Genomic DNA, 22,261 nt, shown 5'->3' with positions numbered 1-22,261 from the left:
AACTTGCTGATCCTTTGGGGATAGATACATGTATTTACTTCTATTACCCCTGGGTCTGGAGGCAGCGGAAGAGTTGATCCACTTGCTCCTACTGAGGTATTTCAACCAATTAGGCTTTGGTTTTCTTCAGGGAAGTCTCTTGCTTCCCACTTTTGCTGCTCTGGAGCATGGAGCAGTACCTACTTGTGGCATCAATTTTTTTCTTGGGGAAAAAGCCTGTGGGTATATGATTACCTCCTTTCATCCCATCTCCTCTGCCTTCTGTCTTTCAAAGAAATTCCTGATCATTTTGATTTTTCTGAGGACACCTATCCAAGGGGTAGCTTTGTTTTTCAGGACTTTCTGAATTTAAGAGGCTGGTAGATATGCTCTGTCTACCATTTTAGTCTAATTGTGGTGGTTTTGTTCAAAATTCACAGAAATCTGACATGCTGTTTTTATATGCACACGTACTTCTCCTTCTTCTTCTGCCTGTTCTTCCTTTCTTAGGCTACTCACTACCAGGCTGAGAAACTACTTCCTTGTCTCTTAATCTTGGATCCCTTCATCTATCCTTGGTTGTATCTCAGTATTGATAAAAATCTGTGGACTATATTAATAAGGAAAATTACACTCTTTTAGTTTATGACTAATTTTGACAAGACTGCATGGAATATGTAATCTAATAAAGTGATCCAATAAAGTGTTGTCATATAGCTTGCAGAAATTTTGAGAAAGATACTGTCTGTGTCCCACATTTTTTTCTGTTGTGTATAGAAAATATTCAGAATGACTTTCAGTGACTAAAATACCCACAATTTTATGAGGTTTTAAGAGTCAGGTTTTAGTATGTTTGTGTAGGGTTTTATTTTGAGTTAACCAGAGTGCTTATTTCTTCCCTAAACTGGTGATTTACTTCAGACTTCACTATATTAAAGAAAGGTTTGTTTTTTTCAGAGCAACATCTCAGACATGTCGAAAAGGATGTTTTGATCCCTAAAATAATGAGAGAGAAAGCCCGAGAGAGATGTTCTGAACAAGTTCAAGGTAAGATTCAAATATTCATATAAAGATCAAATACATTTTTTATAATATGATCTGAATTTAATCCTTAGCCTTAGAGTCAAGTAGTCAATGAATTAATATGTATGAATTGTTTCTCACCCTTTCACTGAGATACCAGTATTTCAGCTTTCAGAACTTCCAATCAGTATTCAATTCATTTACAATTTAAAAATATTCTCCCAAATTACTAGTAAAAAATATTTTTTCCCAGAAGTACAGTTATATATAGAAAAACTTGGTATTTGTATTTTAGAGAAACAAATTATTCTGGTGACTTTGATAGGGAAAGAAGAAACATCAGATGTAACATGTACCTGTGTTTTCTTCATCAACATATTCACACAGATATATATATATTCTAAGATGATTTTCTTTGAGGTCATTGTCTATTACTGAATTGTTAGTGGAATCCCAGTAGTACTTACAATGAGTCTGGGTTTTGTTTTTGTTTTTATTTTTACTTCTCTGTATTTTATGTTTCTTTTAAAAAATTTTTTTAAAAGTTTATTTATTTTTGGGGGGTCGGGGGGAGAAAGAGGGAGATACAAAATAGGAAACAGGCTTCTGGCTCTGAGCTTTCAGCACAGAGCCCAGTGCAGGGTTCAAACCCACGAGACATGAGATCATGACCTGAGCTGAAGTTGGATGCTAACTGACTGAGGGGCACCTGGGTGGCTTTTAAAAAAAATTTTTTATTTTTTAATGTTTTATTTATTTCTGAGAGAGACACAGCATGAACAGGGGAGGGTCAGAGAGAGACACACACACACACAGAATCTGAAACAGGCTCCAGGCTCTGAGCTAGCTGTCAGCACAGAGCCCGATATGGGGCTCGAACCCATGAACTGCGAGATCATGACCTGAGCCCAAGTCGGATGCTCAACCGACTGAGCCACCCAGGTGCCCCAGTATTTTACATTTCTAAGTGAAAGATATTTCTGTAAATGTACGCTCTAGGCACCCATATACACATATTTTCTTTGGAAAAATGTTTCTTAACGTGAGTTATTCTGTATTCTATAAATATAGAGATAAATTGTTGATTAATATATAATAACATTCAGTGAAAACCTGTAAACAGAGCAGCAGAAGGTGAAACATGAGGCCATACATGGTGGGTAATTAGAAAAACAGACAACAGTATTTCTGTAGAAATGTCTTGTTAAAAAAAATCTCCCCCCTGGAATGGCCATCTAAAAGAAGTGGTAAAATTCTGCTGAGGTCGACTGTTTATCTGGCTCCCCTTCTTCACCTTTCCCTGTAGTCTTTTTCCTTGAGGGACTGCACTGATTCTTAGTGAGGATGATGGGCTGCAGTTCCATAGCCAGTTTCTCTGCAGGGGGCCAGGCTGTGTCAACTGTGTTTCGGGACCGTGTCAGTAATGTTCGGATGCTGGGAACATTTCTGTCCCTTTGGTGCCCTTCTCCTTTGAGAATGACCTTTGGAATCATTGGAAGCAGTAGAAGAGTAATTTCTCAGAACGGACATCGTGTGATGATCATGTCTGTTTCTTTAATGACTTATTATGATCTATTCTAGTTTCAGATCCATTCACAAGTTAGATTGAAAATAAATGCATCCATGAATAAATATGTTACCGGTAATTACCTAGTGTCATTCTGCGATACTACTTTTGCTTTCAGTATGAGTTAGTTGCTTCATCAGAGTACCTTCCTTCCACTCACAGCCCCAGGTGTCAGGAGAAATTAGCCCATTACCACCTGCAGACAGGGTTTGGTGCAAAGCTGGCCTTGGCAGGTGTCATGCTGATCATCTCAAGAGGTAATCCTCCACTTGCCTCAGAACTTACAAAAAAAAAAAATTCCTGACTCAGTTGAGGGAGGAAAAAAAATTAACAATGTGTAATGAAATTACAGGGTTAACTTTTCAGTCCTAGGAAAATTTACTTATGCCTGATACATTGGTCCAAAGTGATGAATATGAGATATATTTATGGTGTTTTTTTTTAATTTTTTATGTTTATTTTTAAGAGAGAGTGAGTGAGAGCGAGAGCATGAGCAGGGGAGGGGCAGAGAGGGGGAGACACAGAATCAGAAGCAGGCTCCAGGCTCCAAGCTGTCAGCACACAGCCTGACATGGGGCTTGAACCCACAAATGGTAAGATCAGTCCTGAGCCAAAGTTGGCTGCCCAACCGAGCCACCCAGGTGCCCCTATTTATGGTGTTTTTAACACATTTTCCTGATAATCAGAACGAAATAAAGCTAGCTAATTCAGTTATCGATTGAGGTTTTACTCACACGGTTCAGATGAAAATGCAGAATATTTAGGGTTTGGGTTTCAGAACTGCCTTTGCTTACTCTTAGTCAATGTAACTGTGTTTTTGGCTTTTGAAATGAAAGAGAGTATAACTTTAAAACATTTATTAGTTTGTGTGGCACAGCTACTATCATATAATGGAACAGGAAAAATCTTTACTTTTCACTTTTTTAAAAAAGTTTTTATTTAAATTCTAGTCAGTTAACACATGGTAAAACTGGTTTCAGATGTAGCATTTAGTGATTTGTCACTTCTTTATCAAAAGTTAAGGTTTTGCTTTTTTAAATATGCTTAAAATCTCCAGAAGACTGAAAGCATCTTAAAATTTGAGACCTGCTTGGGTTACTTCAGTGCATTTGCCTCTATTAGAACATGTTATAACTATTGATTTTTGAATATTTGAATCTTTTATAGATAATCATATATTGATTATCTTTAGGCCATATGGTCCAAAAACAGAGTTATAGAATCTAAAATTGATTATTTTATAAAACAATAATCTTTAGTATTCTTCCTGCCTGGCCATGTGATTTAGTAAGACTGTGCACTGGGTATCGCTGAAGCAGTAGCAGAACAGCTACATTTGAACTGAGCAGTAAGATGTAATTTAGAAATCAGGACACTTCCCTTGTAGTTTATTTACTATTTGTAGCCTTTGCCTTATTAATTGCTTATAGGATTTTATATAAAAACATTATGTGTGCTAATTGTATAGTTCTTAGATAAAGATATAGGAATTTTAATAAGTGATCTGACTTTCTGCTAAGTGCCTGAAACCTGATAATGTTGGAAAGCTTTTCTGTTTGATTTTTTTTGCATGTCATTTCAACCCAGCTGATCATAAGAATTGGGTCAGCCTGCCAGCAACTTAGGTTTGTGAAGGGAATGGAACAGCTTTTCCGGGGACAAAGAGAAATGAAATCACTTTCAGTGAAAGAAAGATGCCTCATTATAGTCACCAACAGCAGTTATTGACAGCTACACTTCCTATTAACAAGGAGCATTTAACTAAGAGTTTGGCTGTTGGATCTTTGGACTTGATCTAATTTGCTAGCATTAATTAGTTTCTTTTGAGCACAGACACTTGGTGCTCACAGCTATAGACTTGGAGGGCTAATTAGGATAGAAAATGGAACAGAATGGGGTAAGGCATTAACCTTCAACCATTACCAGCTGGGACACTGATAAAGACCACAGAGTCCAAATGCTCCCTATTGATGTGAAGAGTACCCTAATGAATATCAATTTCAGCCAGGTTGCTATATTCTTACTAGTTCTCTCTTCATTATAATTTTTAACCAGTTTCCATGATACCTTCATTATCTGTATATACACTATTGGTTTTTACTGTTCAGTGATTTAGTCTGAGTCGCACATTTTGTCTTAGGTTTAAATATAATTAAAGTTTGCCTTAGCAGATAACATTTAGAATGTTTCATTGTTATGTACCTTAATACTTCTAAAATTTAACTTTTATTTACAAATACCTAATTCTTATTTTCTACAGTGGATTTTTATAAAGTCACGGCAACTTTACGATTTAAAATAGTGAGAACTATAACCTGAAACCAGAAAAATCTCAGTTTTTGGGTGACAGTCAAGCGGTGTTTGTGTTAAATTGGGGTCAACTTTGACCATCTTTGTCTCTATAAAATATGCTTTATTGTATTCTTTTTCAAAAGTAGTACTCCTCACCTTTTCTTTTGGAATTTAACTTTGATTTGAGTCAAGGTGGCTTGACTTAGAGATTAGATGTAGAATTGAAAATCCTGATCTTGTTATTATGTAAACTTCGACAAGATTATAAACTGTTGGTAGGACACATATCAACAGAAAAGCAAGTGATCAATTGATTTGGATAGAAAGCTAAACTTTATAATATTCTTCTTTTGTGAGTGATATTGACAGTGAGTAGAGCCCCAAACAAATTACCAAAGTGCATTTGTAGATGTTAACGCAGTGATCACTAACTATGTTGGGAATGGAACTTAAGGAAAAGTCTAGAATGTCCTATCTCTCTCCCAGTCTGCCTACTTCCCAAAAGCCAAAACAGAAATGCTCTTCCATCAAGTGTGGTGGTGGAATCATTGCTTTTCTTGGATCTGGGAGTTACCAACTTGTGGTGTTTTAGAAAGACGGGTTGATGACCTCTGGAGTTTACTTCCACTCTGACTTTTCCATGTGTTTGACTCTTTGCTAATTTAATGGTTTATATTTTCTATGTTAGTAATATCATTTGTCATATATTGTATGTAATGTATAGTTTGTCATATATGTACTATAGATCATATGTATATATTAAAGTATGCATTCTAGGGTTATAATTTCTCTTCTGGAAATAATAGTCCACGGAGAGGTAGAGTCCCTGAATTGCTATTTTGTAAAAATTCATTGTTTGTTGCTGTTTTTGAATTGCACAGTTGGCATTTGATGTAAAGTTTCCATGTTGAATAATGAAGTTTGCTTTAAATAAAATAACATTTCTTTTTCTTGTTGCTATGACCCATCAAAACCAAAATAGTACCCTGTCATCAGGGACAGCCCAGAGCTGTCTTTTCCCTAGGTGTAAACTCCTGCCCACTGATTCCTTTCATCCTTGGGGCCTTCTTTTACCTTATTTTAATGTTTCTTTTGTATCATTGTCTTCTGCTGCAGTCTTTTTGATCTTTTGGCCAATAGGTGGGGTTAGTTTTTTTTTTTTTTTTAATGGTTCATTCACTCATTCATTCATTCATCCTTGAGAGGGAGAGAGGGAGGGGCAGACAGAGGGAGAGAGAAGGAATCCCAAGCAGGCTCCTTTCTGTGAATGCAGAGCCTGATGTGGGGCTCGAAGTCCCGAACCATAAGACTATAACCTGAGCCCAAATCAAGAGGCAGATACCTAACCTTCTAAGCCACGCTGGTGCCCCAGGTGGGGTTACTTCTAAAGAAATTATATAAAGCATAAGGAAGTATGGATTGTTCATCTCTTTGAAACATTGTAGAGCTGTAGTTAACTCAGAAGCTTGAAAATGCCTGTCTTCTGTCAGTCACATGCAATTAAATATGTTACAATTTGCTAAATTCCAAAGCTAATGTAAACTGACAAAAAAGAAAATCAAATTAAGAATGCTTTGGATAGTCTTTAGGATGTTTACAGGCGGAAAACTACCAGAACATTAGTAAAACAAATCGGAGGGCAATAGACTGCAAATGGTCAAAGTAGTCAATCTATCCAACTGGGTTTCTCGAACCTGCCAAAAACTTTTCCTTTGATGTTTGGTGCTATTATTGCCACGTATATTTTTGTCATTTAACGGTTCACCAGTGTTAACTAACTCTAAAGTGGAGGTGCACTATTTTGGATAGACTAGGAGGGCAGTATATAAAATCCCCAAACATGATGCATGCCTGTTACATATAAGATTATGCTATGTACTCTAAGAAATATAGAGCAATAAGGTCCAGCTCTCCTCCTTTGCACTTGCATTGGACTGTGGCAGGGATCACCACCACCACTGCTGGGTTTGGTGATTTGCTGGGAAGACTCCCAGGCCTCCTCGTGCCCTCATATTCATGGCTAAGATTTATTACAGGCAAAGAGCACAAGCAGAACCAGCAAAGGAAAAAGGCACATGAGATGCAGTTTGGAAGAAACCAGGCGCAAGCTTACAAGGGTCCTCTCCTGGTCACTCAGGATGTGCTTAATTCCTCCCGTGTTGAGCTGTGACAGCATGTGTGAAAGGTTGTCCACCAGGGAAACTAATCAGACACAGGTTTTTTTTTTGTTTTTTTGTTTTTTTTTAAAATATTTTTATTTCTAGGAGACAGAGACAGCGTGAGCAGGGGAGGGTCAGAGAGAGAGGGAGTCACAGACTCTGAAACAGGCTCCAGGCTCTGAGCTGGCAGTCAGCACAGAGCCCAATGCGGGGCCCGAACCCACGAACCACGAGATCATGACCTAAGCGAAAGTCGGACGCTTAACTGACTAAGCCACCCAGGGGCCCCTTTCAGACACAGTTTTTATGAGGAGTTTGTCACATGAGCCTCCTTCGGTTAGCATTACCAAAATTTCAGACTCCCAGAAGGAAAGCAGGTGTTCGGCATAAACCATATGGTTTACACAGTTGAGACGTGGTGAGCCCCTCTTAGCAATTAGGGAATGGTGGGAACCTTCCCAAAATCCAAGTTGTCAGACACGAGCTAAAGGCCAACCTCGCAAACAAGCGTTTCTGAGGAGAGCAGCATGAGGCCTACCATGTTTCCCCCTTTCTGACATGGACATAATACAGATTAGTTGCCAATAAGTTCTTGTGTATGCCACTCAGGTCTGGTGTCATGACATTCGTTGCAAGGAATAGACCTATGCCTGACAAATACAGCTGAATTATTTTTAAAACAACTGAGCAAAGTATATTGTGGTCATTATGCATGGAGTTAGTGGTACTCAGTTATGTTTGTTAATTCATACCTATATTGTAGGACTTCATGGCTTATTATGATTCTCTTGCTTCCGAATAACAGGGAAATTTTGTAACAAAATTATAATTGTATATAAATAGTCTTGAATAAATTGGCTAGTTTTCTTCTCACAGAGAAAGGTGCAATCTGTTTTAGAAGTAAGTTAAACTTTTTTTGTTTTTTTAGATGTTCATTTTGAGAGAGAGTGAGAGAGTGGATCTGTGTGAGCTGGGAATGGACAAGAGGGAGAGAGAGAGTCCCAAGTAGGTGCCATACTGTCAGTGCAGAGCCCAACTCAGGGCTTGATCCCACAAACCGTGAAATCATGACCTGAGCCAAAACCAAGAATAGGGTGCTTAACCGACTGAGCCACCCAGGAGCCCTGAAGTAAGTTATATCTTTAAATGCTGAATCTTTACATGACTTAATTATAGGGAATTTTGTCAGGGCAGATGAATTTAACATTTTAATTGACTAATTTATGCAACTTATTTTTGAAAGTTTAAGTGTGAAAAGTGTACATATGAACACAAAAGCAAAGAATTACATAACTTGAAACTTAGAAATATTGTTAAGGTGAATAAATATTATTAACATAAAACATTAACTATTCTGCCATCACTTCATTAGCAAGTTTTTATTATGTCTCGTTTCCTAGACCTTGGCTTTCAGTGATTCTGCTGTAAGAATTTTATATTTTTCACTTTAAGAGAAGTTAATCCAAAATTAAATGTGGTCTTTAAATAGTCCTATCCCTTGTTTATAAAATCTAAGCACAAGATCGCATTTCACTTAAGCTACCTGATGATCCTTGAGTTGTAATTGGCATTCTTTCCAAATAATAAAGTAAGTGTCGGTAAACTTTTTGCAGATACTCACAAATAATTGTACTTTGACTGAAATACATTCTTAAAAGAATCTTGTCTGTTGGAAAAATAACTAAGGGGGAAATCTGGTTTGTACAAAACTCTGGAATGCATTTGGATTTAGAACTATTTAAAAAATAGTTCCTTGCATAGGAGCACATGCACCCCAATGTTCATAGCAGCACTCTCAACAATAGCCAAAACATGGAAAGAGCCTAAGTGTCCATCAATGGATGAATGGATCAAGAAGATGTGGTTTATCTATACTATGGAATACTACATGGCAATGAGAAATAATGAAATCTGGCCATGTGTAGCAACATGGATGGACTTTGAGGTTGTTATGCTTAGTTAAATATGTCAGGCAGAGAAGGACAAATACCATATGTTTGCATGTATAGGAGGATTAGGAGGAACTTAATGGAGGACCATGGGGGAGAAGAAGGGGGGAAATAGTTGGGGAGGAGGAGAGAGGCAAACCATGAGAGACTCTTGAATACTGAGAACAAACTAAGGACTGATGGGTGTGGAGGGAGAGGGGGGAGATGGGCATGGAGGAGGGCACTTGTGGGGATGAGCACTGGGTTTTATATGGAAACCAGCTTGACAATAAACTATTTGTAAAAAAAAAAATGCAAGGAAAAATAAAGTAAAAAAATAAAAATAAAAAAAACTGCTCTGTCTTAATTAGCACATCATTATAACAAGTTTAAATACCTCTTTTCTAATTTTTTTAAACATTTACTTATTTTTTGAGAGACAGAGAGAGACATAGAGCATGAGCGGGGAAGGGGCAGAGAGAGAGGGAGACACAGAATCTAAAAAAAGAAAAAAATCAGTTCCTTTTCAGAGGGGGCTAGACTTTGCTTCAAACTGTAAGGTATAAATCAGATAAAAGTAGCATTTACTGTATTATACTTAATTTTGTTATGTTTACAGAATCAATATATGAGAACAATGTTGCATTATTTCCATGAAGCAAATTTTAAACCAGATTCTAGATTACAGTTGTAGCCTGGTGTGTGTCTCCTTTTCCGGTTTATTTTTCTGGACTTTTTGAGGAACACAAAATGTAGAGTAAATCATAAATCACATAATGAAATAGTCTAAATAGTAATGATTTTTTATGATTTACTCAGATTTTTGGAGTAGCATTCAATTAAACAGATACAGAATTTTTTTAATGTTTATTAAAAATTTTTAATGTTTATTTTTGAGAAAGAGAGAGAGAGAAAAAAGAAAGAAAGAGCAGGCATGAGTGGTGGAGAGGCAGAGAGAGAGGGAAACACAGAATCAGAGGCAGGCTCCAGGCTCCGAGCTGTCAGCACAGAGCCCAATGCGGGGCTCGAACCCACAAATTGGGAGATCATGACCTGAGCTGAAGTCAGACGCTTAACTGACTGAGCCACCCACGTGCCCCTAATGTTTATTTTTGAGAGACAGAGTGCAACCTGGGGAGAGGCAGAGAGAGAGGGAGACATGAGACTTGCAGACATGGGACTTAGCAGAGAGTCTGACATGGGACTTGAACTCATGAACTGTGATATGATGACCCGACCTGAAGTCAGATGCTCAACTTAGCCACCCAGGCACCCCAAACAGATATAGAAATTTTAATCTGAGGCCCATAAACAAGTTTACTTGGCATCATATTTTAATATATTGTTTTTCTCCAGTATATTCATATTTGATAGTATTATTTGCAAATATTTTCATGTCAGTCAATGATCACATCATGAAAATACATTTTTATAAACAAGACAGACTTTTTAGTTCCTCTTAAGCAGTTGAATGGAACTTCAGGGTTATATGGAATATAAGTCATTCAGAAATGTTTAGTATTTCATAGCCACCATTATGTGAGCAGTGAATAAAGCAGACAAAAATTTTACCATTATGGACCTTACATTTCAACAGAGAGAAAAATATTGTAGGTTATTATAAGTAAATAGAAGTGATGTGGAGAGAACTAGAGTGAGGGCCCTGGGGAGCACAGGTGCTCGAATGGGGCTGGAGTTCTTAATAGGTGGTCAGTATAGGCCTCCTATTTTGTGCGTTTGCACAAAATTCGTGAAAGGCGAAGGAGTGATGTGCAGGCACGTGTGTGAAGAGTGGTGTGAACAGTACCTGCAGACCCTGAAGCACTCAACAGAGCTGGCACGTTTGAGGAGCACCTACAGGATCACTGGTGAGATGGAAGGAGTGAGGAGAGGGAGGAGTGAGGCATTCAGCAGGGTGACTGGGGCAGATTCATTTTGGATCTTACAGGTACTGAGGACTTGGAGGTGCTAAGGAGAGAAAGGGAAAAACTTGGATGGCTTAGAGCGGTGCAGAGATAGGGTCTGATTTACTGTTTAATAGCAGCTGTTGTGTTAAGTAGCCGTGCGGTAGGGACACGGGCAGTATCAGGGACACCAGTTGAAGAACGTGATTGTGATAATCCAAAAGGCAAGTGATGGTGGATTAAAACGGTGGCAGCAGTGGAGATGATGAGATTGAACATCCCGGGTGCCTGGGTGGCTCAGTCAGTTAACCAAGAATCCAGCTTTTGATTCCTGCTCAGGTCCATGATCTCAGGGTTCATGAGATGTAGCCCTGCTGTGAGATTTGCACTGACAGCGCAGACCCTGCTTGGGAGTCTCTCTTTGCCCCTCCCCCGCTGTGTGCACACACACACACACACTCTCTCTCAAAATAAATAAACATTAAAAAAAAAAAAATAGGATGAGGGGCTCCTGGGTGGCTCAGTCAGTTAAGCATCCAACTTTGTGTCAGGTCATGATCTCACAGCCCATGGGTTCGAACCCTGTGTCATCCTCTGTGCTGACAGCTCAGAGCCTGGAGCCTGCTTCAGATCCTGTATCTCCTTTCTCTGCCCCTCCTCTGCTCACTCTTGGCCTCTGTCTCTCAAAATAAAATAAAGACATTTAAAAAAACTTTTTAAAAAAATAGAATGTGTACATCCAAAATATATTTTGAAGATAAGCCACAAGGAAAGACCTATTTCCTATTATTTGTCCTGAACAAGTAAAAGGATGAGATTGTAATTAACAGATAAGAATGTGTGTGGAGAAATATTATTGTTTTCAGTTTTTAGTGATTGATACATTAAGAGTTTGGTTTTGCACAGGTTCACTCTGAGATGGCTATTAGCCATGTACCTTTGAAACCACTGTATTAACCAGTAGTGAAAATTAATCCATTGTTTTAATGGGAAACAAAGGAGTAGAATGTTTATCCAATGATGGCAGTTCTGGTATTTTTCTAATACTTTTCTATAAATAGTACAAGTTCTCTTCGAGTACATTTGGCATGCAGTTTTAACCTGGACAGTGCTAGATTAAAAGCTGACATTTCTGTTTCTTGGTTTTCCTTTAAGATTCCACATAGACCACTTCCCTTCCAGAGCAGATTGTAATGACACTGTTTTGTTAATTTAACAAATGTAGCTTCAGTAATAGTAGGCAAATAATGGTGGTAAGGACAGAGGGGAATATGAGGACATGGTCTCATACCTCAATAAAGAGATTAAGGTACCTAGTCAGTATTGTAGGACCTGTTAAATATGTCATAGTTGACATTAGAATCCAGGTATCTTAATTCCCAGCTTAGTGCTCTTCCATTAACACACCATTCAGCTGTGTCGGACGTTGCAGGTATAGTTTATCTCTGCTGACTTTAATCAGTTGGAAGTGGTTGCCTAGCATACTATGCAGGGGATCAATCAGAAACAGTGTGGGGTACCTGGGTGGCACAGTCATTTAAACATCCGACTCTTGATTTCAGCTCAGGCCATGATTTCATGGTCGTGGGATTGAGCCCCACATCAGACTCTGCACTGGATGTGGAGCCTGCTTGAGTCGGTCTCTCTCTCTCTCTATTTCTCCCCCTCCCCTTCCCCCTCCCTCATCTCACCGGGCTGCCCCCACCCCCACTTGCATGCTCTCCCTCTCTCTCTGTCTCTAAAAAAAAAAAAAAAAAATCACATACATGATATAATTCTAATACCATTATAAATATATGTTGACAAAAATAAATACATCCAAAATGTAATAAGCATCTGGAACTAAGGGGAGAAGAAGGTAGGTCATACGTTCTTTCTTTTCCTCTGCACAGCTTTTTCATACTCTTCAAAATGAAAGCATTACTTAGGCGTTTTTGTATACTGCATGCACAAATTGCAAGTTTATAGCTTGATGAATTACTGTGACAGTAAACATGTATGTGTAACCAGAATTAAAGTCAGGAAATAGAAATTACCAGAAGTCAGCCTTCTTTGGGCCCTCTCCCAATCTCTGTCCTTTCTTTGCCTCCTCTGCCAAAATAAACAACATTTTGACTGAGAACTGCATAAACTATTTTGCCTTTGTTTTAATTTAAATGGTACAGTATGTGATCTTTGGTGTCTGGCTTTTTATTCAATGTTGTATTTGTTAGATTCATTCACTTTTTTAAAAAATGTTTTTTATTTATTTCTGGGAGAGAGAGAGACAGTGTGAGCAGAGGAGGGTCAGAGTGAGAGGGAGACACAGAGTCGGAAGCAGGCTCCAGGCTCTGAGCTGGCTGTCAGCACAGAGCCCGACGCGGGGCTCGAACCCACGAACTGTGAGATCATGACCAGAGCCGAAGTCGGATGCTTAACTGACTGAGCCACCCAGGTGCCCCTTAATTCATCCATGTTTTTGCAAGTGGTAATAGTTCCTTCATTTTCATTGCTATATAGTACCCTTATATGAATGTACTATGATTTATAGCATAGAAATGAGGTTTCTGGGTCGTATAATGTATATAATGTCAGTTTCAGCAGATGATGTTAAACAGACTTCCAAAAGACTGGAGGTATACTGATGTTAAAAAAAAAAAAAAAAAAAACCGTAAAAGAATATGAGAGTAGGAAGAAGGAAGCTGGGTGATTTTTATTTTCTTAGAATGGATTTTTAAAAAATTCTCCATAATGAACGTGTATGTTTTAAAAAATAAAACTTTAAAGAATCAGGTGTTATATTTTATAATACAAAACTGTAAACATAAATAAAACATTTTATGTTCATAGACTACAAACATAATAGATCACAAATTAGGAAAATATGTTTGTAGTATGTGTAGCAGAGGTTTGCTATCTTTAATTTAGAAAGACTTATTACCAGTAAGGAATTGGTGAATATACAATTTAAAAAATAAGCAGAGGACAAAAAGTGTTTTTCTTTTTTCTTTTTCTTTCTTTTTTTACAAATTAAATTTTATTATTATTTTTAAGTTTATTTATTTTGAGAGAGAGAGGAAGCTTGAATCAGGGAGGGGCAGAGAGAGAGAATCCTAAGCAGGCTCCACACTGTTAGCATGGTGCCTGACATGGAGCTCAAACCCACGAACGACAAGATCATGAACTGAGCCGAAGTTGGACACTTCACTGATTGAGCCACCCAGGCGCCCTGACAAATTGCATATTATTAAACTTGAAAAATAGTTGCTTTTACTTTCAGTGGGTGAATTGCAAAACACACCCTACAGCACTGTATCTAACATATACACTCGATGGGATTTAAAAGTTCCTAACAGAGGAGTTGAGCTTCTGGCATGGCCTAATAGCTCTTCCTGCACATGTGCGTTTCTGCAGAAGACCACTATAAACTATGAACAGAATATAAAAACAACTGTATGAAGGCTTTGGAGAGTTGACAAAGGCAAGTGGAAGTCAGAGGGGAACCACAGTGAAGGAAGGAAGAGTACTGGGTAGGTCTCCACCCTCTAGGCTGGTTACAACTCTGACCAGATAAACAAAGTAAAACCCCTTAGTCTTACTGGTCTGAAGGATCAAAACCAGGGTTTAGTGTAACCTACTTAGAAACTTTGTATTTGTGTGTGATGGGTGTAAGAGGAGGCGAAGGGATAAACCCCAGCAGGTATGAGCTAGAGAAGATGAGCCTCATTGTGCAGAAACTCTGTATGTCTAGGCCTCAATCTAAAACTACATATGCAGCAAATTCCAAGCCACCCGATTAAGGATAAAGAATCACTATACCTTGCAGGGGACTTCAGGTTCCACAGTTTGAGATCAGCAAATAAAATGAACTGTTCAAATAAAAAAGGAAACTTTTTTTTTTTTTGCAGAAAAAGAATAAGAGTCCGGGCCACCTGGGTGGTTCAGTCAGTTGAGTGTCTGGCTTCGACTCAGGTCATTATCTCACAGTTCATGGGTTTGAGCCCCACATTGGGCTTGTTGCAGGATTCTCGCTCAGAGAGTCGTGACACCGAGTCTTTTCTTTCCAGGAAGCAACTTTATTTTGCCGGCACCGCTCAGTTGGGTTCGTACCCAAAAGAACTGAGCGGCCCACATCATATGGCATAGGTTTTTTTATGCATTTTCTATTTCTTTGTCTCCCATATATGGTAATACACATAAACATGCAGTCTGATTAAGTTGTTTCAGTTTACAGGAACACCGGGGGATGTAGGCAGCTGGACTCCTATCTAGGTGACCTTGAAGTCTTCTCTTCTCTCTCCTTCATTTTTTTCTTTCTCCTTAGGGAGGGGTTCCTACCACATTTCCCCCTTTGATGCTCGGACCCCTCTATTTTGGGTCTAAGAGCATCATCCTGGCTTAGAGGTTTCTATTTCCATAACATCATTACATGACCGGCCATTTTTCTCTCAAGTATCGTCTCAATGAGACTGGAGACTGATCGTATAATCAAGGGAGCCAAGCAGGGTACGATCAAACATCCTCCCAGAATTAGGAGGACAGTCCATACCTATGAGGGTTTTGCATCCCCCGAAAGATGAAAACCATCCTCCAAATACTCTCTGGGGTTCCAACCATTCCAGGTTTGGACTGGGACATGAGCAACTTTTCTCATTCGATCTGTGATCTCCTCTATGACTTTTCCTTCATCATCTATCTGTAGGCAGCAGTTGCTCAGGTTGAATTTTCCACAAACACCACCCTCAGAAGCAAGCAGGTAATCTAAGGCCAGGCGATTTTGGTAGATTGCATTGCGCATTTTGGTTTGCTGCTTAGCAAGTAAATTAAGAGCCCTAGCAGTTTCATTGGTTATAATTTCTGCAACTGCTTGTAGCCTAATTATGCGGTTTAGCATATAAATGGGGGTGCGGTAGCCCCAAGACCCATCCTGGGCCCAGGTAGCAGGGCCGTAATAATGAATTATTCATTCGTTCGGGAGGCCATTCATTTTCCTTCCAGTTGCCAATTTGCAAGGCACTCTGCTTTCTTTGAACTTTCCTATCTCCATATATTTGAACTCCCAGATGTTCTCCTTCTGCAAGTGGGAGTAGGAAGAAGGATGGGCGGATAGTTCCCAGCACACATGACCCTGACCAGCCTGAAGGGGGTACTGTGTAGGCTGTTCTCCCACATATCCAATATAGTCCCCCTGGGGCCCGCCGTTCGATGGCAGCGTCTGTGTTGTCCCAGGCCTCCCGGAGATGAGAGAAGTTGAACAAGGGGTGAGGATTTGGCTCATGGTGACCTGGGGACCCCCACCATTGGGTTTCCCAGGTGGTTGAATTATAAACCCTTTGGCCCAGGCATGTTAAGTTTCCGACAGGAATGATGAACTGTTTCCCCCATCGGGCAAGACCGTTCTTCCCAATGATTGAGGTTTTCAGGAGCCAAACCCCGGCTGTAGAACTGGGGTAATTCGTTCCATCCTAAGGCTCGAGGGGATCTAATTCTCTGGCCTCCCATGGCCATTGATCCCCCATGTTGGTCCCTCCACATACATAGCATGAAGAGATCTTCAGAGTCTGGGCTATAGTCTCTGCCAGGGCCGGAAACAAATTCCTTGCTGTGACTGAAATGGGAAGGGGACTACTTCTTATTTCCTCGCAGAAGGAGTGAAAAACTTGGTGGGACGTGGCTGGATGGGTGGCAGTGATCCTCTTAAAATACAGTACAGTCCCTGGGTCTTTGCCTCTTCCATAAATTCGAATACCAATTCGAATGCCCCGTTGCCGTTTGTAGTCTTCTAAATTAATGGTAGTGAAATTACAGGGTTACAGGCTTTTGACTGACAATCTGATCTAGCAGCCCCCTTTTGAAGGAGAGCTGTTGCATCCTTTTTTTTCCAAGTGGCCTATGAAACACAGCTCCAACTAGGACATAGAAACTCAGGTGTATAGGCACATAAACCATTTTCCTCACACATGTAGTTGTCATTGAGGCGATATTTTCGCTCCCAATCTAAGCCTCCACATGGTATATCAAGAGTTTTTGGACCCTCCATGAAAAGTGCCCGTTTTTTTCGTATAACGGATGCTTCTGGGCCTAGACCAATAACCGCACACACATCAAACAGTACTGACACTGGACGTTTGGGGTTTGTAATTCGTGTCCGGCTAATTAAGGCCCCCTCTTCCTGGTAAGATCGGACTTCTAACCAATCTTCATTTGGGGAGTACTGTGGGTCAAAGCAAGTGTATTGACTTCCCCAATGGCAGACGGAACAGGTGGTCTTGTTATGTATGCACGTCCCTTGGACCTTTCCCTGGCGTGAGAAATGGGTATGGTACGATAGGGCGCAGGTTGGTTCCTTGGCCTGACCTGGTTATGCGAATGCGCGGACCGCATGATGAGAGATCCAGGTTTACAAGCGGAGTCCAAATTGAAAACAACCAATACCAACCAAACATCCTACCCACAAGAGAAAAGTGAGTGCTACCAGAAACCTCTCGCCACATTTCCAGCTGGCTGGGGCAACCTCTGCCAATCCGATAGCAAGAAGTAAAGCAAAAATTGCAATAATAGTGAGAGACAAGGGGTGACAGTGCATTACAGTAAGAGGCAGATGTAAGAAATAAGGACAGTCTATTTATTTCTTCGGACTGGCAGTTCCTCAAGCTTCCGCCGTGCGTAGATTAGTCAGCTTCCGGAGTGACTAAAGCAGGGCTGTAGTCTCCCGTTGGAGTCTCCGCCGTGGCAGCTCGCTTCTTCCGTATGGTCCGCTTACACGGTGTGGAATCCAGGGACCTACCTCGGCTACTTTTACTGCAGTGGGGGTGGACAAAATGACAGTAAACCGGCCCCTCCAAAGGGGTTTGAGTGGTTGGACCTTCCATTCTTTTACCCATACAGCATCTCTTGGCTCAAAGGAGTGAGTATCTGTGGTGAGACTCCCGGGCAATCGTTCTTTAACCCATCGGTGTAAAGTGGCTAGAGTAGAGCCCAGAGCCTGCATCTGCTGCCTTAGGGTTAAATTGCCTGTCTCATTTAAGTCTCCCCTTCTCCCCTTAACAATTGGGGGAGGGCGCCCATAAAGGATTTCATAAGGGGAAAGCCCCGTTTGCTTATTGGGGCTGCACCTGATTCTTAACAAAGCTATTGGCAACACCTGGTCCCAGTGCAGGTGGGTCTCCTGGCACAGTTTACTTAATTGCGGCTTCAAGGTTCTGTTCATTCGTCCCACCTTTCCGGAGCTCTGGGGTCAGTGTGCCGTGTGTAACTTCCAGGTTATCTTTAGCCCCTTTGCCACCAGCTGCACCACCTCAGCTACACACGCTGGCCCGTTATCTGAACCAATAGTGATAGGGATCCCAAATCGTGGGATAATTTCCTTGAGAAGGAGTCGGGCCACTTCATGTGCCTTTTCTGTTCGGTAGGGAAAGCTTCTACCCAGCCTGAGAAAGTACATACAAACACCAACAGGTATTTACATCCCCGAACCCGGGGGAGCTCCGTGAAGTCCACCATCACATTTTCAAAGGGGGCTCCCCCAACGCTCTGTACTCCAGGGACGGCCTTGGGCCCCTGACGTGAGTTGTTTCGGGCGCAGGTTTCACCTTGCTCACATACCACTCGGGCTGTGCTGGAGAGCCGAGGGATGGAAAAATACGGCTTAACATTGTTTCAAGGGCTGTCCGGCCGATGTGAGTTTCCTGATGGAACTGCTCCGCAAAGGCTGGAGCTAAGGCCTCAGGAATTGCTATTCGGCCATCTTCACATTTCCACCATCCACCTGGGAGGTAGTTGCCACTCTCAGTCTTCAACCAGGTACTTTCATGGTGTGAGTAATTAGGGTCCCACTCTGTCAGTGGGTTAGGGAACAGTGCAGCAGTTAAAGCCGCTGATTTTATGGCTCCTTTGGAAGCTGCTAGCTTCGCCTCTCGGTCAGCCTTTCGGTTTCCCAGTGCAGCCGTGGTATCCCCCCTTTGATGTCCCCGGCAATGCATGACTGCCACACTTTTAGGGGCCCACACGGCATCGAAGAGTTCAAGGATCTCCTTACCATATTTTATGTTCTTTCCTCCTGAGTTTATTAGACCCTTCTCCTTATATAAGGCCCCATGTACGTGGAGAGTGGTGAAGGCGTATTTAGAGTCTGTGTATATATTAACACGTATCCCTGCCGCCAGTTGGAGGGCTCGGGTTAAAGCAATTAGCTCTGCCTTCTGTGCTGAAGTCCCCTTCGGCAGGGCCTCTGCTTCAATGACAGAGTTTAGAGTCACCACGGAATATCCTGCAAGACGTTCCCCCCTTTCTATAAAACTGCTACCGTCAGTGAAATATTCAGCATCGGGGTCTTTGAGAGGCTGGTCCTGCAAGTCTGGTCTGCTGGAGAACACCTCATCCATGACTTCAATGCAGTCATGGTCTGGCTGGCCTGGCCCGACAGGCAATAGGGTTGCAGGGTTCAGGGTCCGTACTACTTCTAGGTGAATGCGCGGATTCTCACATAGCATTCCCTGATACCTGACCATCCTGGCGTTGGTGAGCCAGTATTGTCCTTTGTATTCCATTAATGTTAATACCGAGTGTGGCACTCGAACTGTTAATTCCTGTCCCATAGTTAACTTGTCAGCCTCAGACACTAAAAGGGCTGTGGCTGCTAGTGCCCGTAGGCAGGGGGGCCAGCCTTGGGCCACAGAGTCAAGTTGCTTGGAGAGATACGCCACCGGGCGATGCCATGATCCCAACATCTGAGTCAGTACTCCCACTGCAATACCAGTGCACTCATGGACATACAGAAAGAAGGGCTTGGTCATGTCTGGGAGCCCCAAACCAGGCGCATTAGTAAGTGCACACTTTATTTCCTCGAAAGCCTTTTGTTGTACTGACTCCCATATCAGGGGTTCCCTTTCTCCCCTCTTTGTAGCCTCATAGAGGGGTTTTGCCAGGACTGAAAAGTTAAGTATCCAGATCCTACAGAAACCTGCAGCCCCGAGAAACTCTCAAACCTGCCGCCGGGTTGTGGGAGTCGGGATAGAGCAAACGGCCTGCTTTCTCTCTGGGCCGAGCTGACGCTGCCCCTGAGATAAGTGGAAGCCAAGATATTTAACCCTTTCTTGACAGATCTGGGCCTTTTTTCTTGAGACCTTGTAGCCGGCTTTCCATAGGAGGGTAAGGAGCTGCCGAGTCCCTTCCATGCAACCCTCCCGGGACTTCCCAGCTAATAGCAAGTCATCCACGTACTGAAGCAGGACACAGTCATATTGATCTGCTGGGAAGGCTTCTAAGTCAGAGGCTAATGCAGTGCCAAAAATGGGGAGTTTTTGAACCCTTGAAGTAACCTAGTCCAGGTTAATTGGCCCTTGTCACCATTTTTAGGGTCCTCCCATTGGAAGGCAAAAATCAATTGGCTCTGAGGGGCTAGGTGGATGCAGAAAAAGGCATCCTTAAGGTCCAAACAGGTGAAGAAAGTGGCTTCAGCAGGAATGAGCCCCAAAAGTGTATAGCGGTTCGGGACCACTGGGTGTATGGTGACAGTCACCTGGTTTACTACTTTCAGGTCCTGAACTGGCCGGTAATCATCTGTGCCTGGTTTTTGAACAGGCAAGAGGGGTGTGTTCCAGGGCAACTGACACGGCCTGAGGAGCCCATACTTTAAAAGTCTTTCCAGGTGCTTTTGGATCCCGACTTGTGCCTTGCGAGGGATGAAGTACTGTCTCCGGCGGGTGGGCTCTGCCCCAGGCTTTAGTGCAACAACCACAGGGGGTATGTTTCGCGCCAGTCCTGGTGGGTTATCTTCAGCCCACACCCCTGGGACCTTAAAAGGAAGCTCAGGCACCAGTTGCGGTTTTTCCTTGAGGCTATAGACGCCATTCCTCTCCCTGGGGAATGGTGAGAGTCATAATTTTTGCCTCTGGTTTTCGGAGGGTCAGAGCAGCTTGTCCCTGGGAGTTGAAAGTGATCTGGGCCTGTAGTTTTCCTAGTAGGTCACGGCCCATTAGAGCCACGGGGCAGTCAGGGAGGTACAGAAATTCATGGATGACTTCATGGCCACCTAAACTGCATCGTCGAGGTAACAGGAAGGGACGACGTATCTGATCGCCTGTGGCCCCCACAACGGTGGCTTGTCTCCGTGAGAGGGGGCCCACTGGTTGGGTCACTGCTGAGTGTTGTGCTCCAGTATCTACCATAAAGTCAGTAGGTCGGCCCCCCACCTTCATTCTGACCAGGGGCTCCCGGGGGCTTAGCAAAATAGAGCGGTCTGTCTTAGTCCTCCTCATAGTCTTCCATGGCGGCTAGTCCCACAAAATCATTCTTGGGAGCCCCATGAGGCTGCGGGGCAAGTTGGTACCAGCCCTGGACCACATGGGCCCTTTTTTTTTTTTCTGCTTAGGACCTTGCTGAGAATCATCTGGTCGCTGGGGACACTCACCTCCAGTGGCCCTCCTGACGGCACAAAGCATACTGATTCCAGCCTAGTTTCGATCTAGGGCGAGACCCTCTTCCTCGCTGCTCTCCTTTCTGGATTTGGCCCTTTCCCTGCGGGGCTTTCTTCTGGGCAAGTCTTGATTGTTTCGCCAAAGCGGCAGCTAATAAATCTGCCTGTTTTTGCATCTTTCGGTGTTCTTCCTTTAGTGCTGCCTGGTCACGGTTAACGAACACCTGGGTCGCTACTTCTAGCAACTGACTGATATTCATGCCAGTGAAACCTTCTAGTTTTTTCAGCTTGCGCCGAATATCTCCTTGGGCCTGGCCTACGAAAGTCTCATTAATCATCCACTCATCTGCTGGTTGGCGGGGTTTTTTCAGGTTCTCCTGACTGTATGGGCTTTTTAACCTCTGGCCGGTATTTGGAGGAAGCTGTGAGGCGAGCCAGGATTACTTTACAGCTCTCTTCAGTACAGACTTTTAGCCAAGGAGGCCGGGACAGGACCAGGTCTTGCCAACAGTCAATATAAGGAAATTGGTCAGTGTGGCCTGGGTCCCCTGCAATGACTCTGAACACTCGGCCAACTAGTTCCTTATCAAGTGAGCCCTCAGAGGGCCAGCCCACCCCAAAGGATGGCCAGTCAATTTCACAGAATGTCCGGAGCTTTTCAGGAGTTAATTTTACACCATAATTTCCTGAATATCCCTTTTTGAAATTCCTCAACATACACTCTAGGGGAGTCGGTTTACTCTGCTTTCCACCCATTTCCTCCCCCTAACAGACGACTTTCACGCACAAGAAAGGGAAGACCAGGGAAGGAGGGGGACCAGTTTGGAAAGGATGCACACCCACTTTGTCCGTTTCTGGCCGCTCTCCTCTTGGAGATATTTCAGGCTCCTCTTAGCATTGGCGGGTTCAGTTTCAATCCCTGACCCGGATCAGACTCCCGAGGAAGTCTGATGCGCCTTAAGCCGTATGAGGTCGCCACGGAACCGCGGATCGGGACTCAACACTCGCTTCGA

The 22,261-nt window shown here is 42.3% G+C and overlaps 1 protein-coding gene across 1 annotated transcript in view; it reads left to right on the top strand.

Annotated features, from left to right (window-relative positions):
* The window catches only part of CMC1 (C-X9-C motif containing 1), a 107,050-nt gene that overhangs the window by 26,694 nt on the left and 58,095 nt on the right, over nucleotides 1-22,261 (top strand). Inside the window, exon 2 of the mRNA XM_039242705.1 lies at nucleotides 937-1,026. Within this exon, the coding sequence (XP_039098636.1) occupies nucleotides 937-1,026 (90 nt within the window). The remainder of the gene's footprint in view (nucleotides 1-936; nucleotides 1,027-22,261) is intronic.

The sequence above is a fragment of the Hyaena hyaena genome, unplaced genomic scaffold, assembly GCF_003009895.1.
Source record: "Hyaena hyaena isolate Hyena2069 unplaced genomic scaffold, ASM300989v1 scaffold_216, whole genome shotgun sequence".
Taxonomy (NCBI): Eukaryota; Metazoa; Chordata; class Mammalia; order Carnivora; family Hyaenidae; genus Hyaena; species Hyaena hyaena.
Note: the sequence above shows the minus strand (reverse complement) of the source record. Positions and strands in the feature narration are given on the sequence as shown.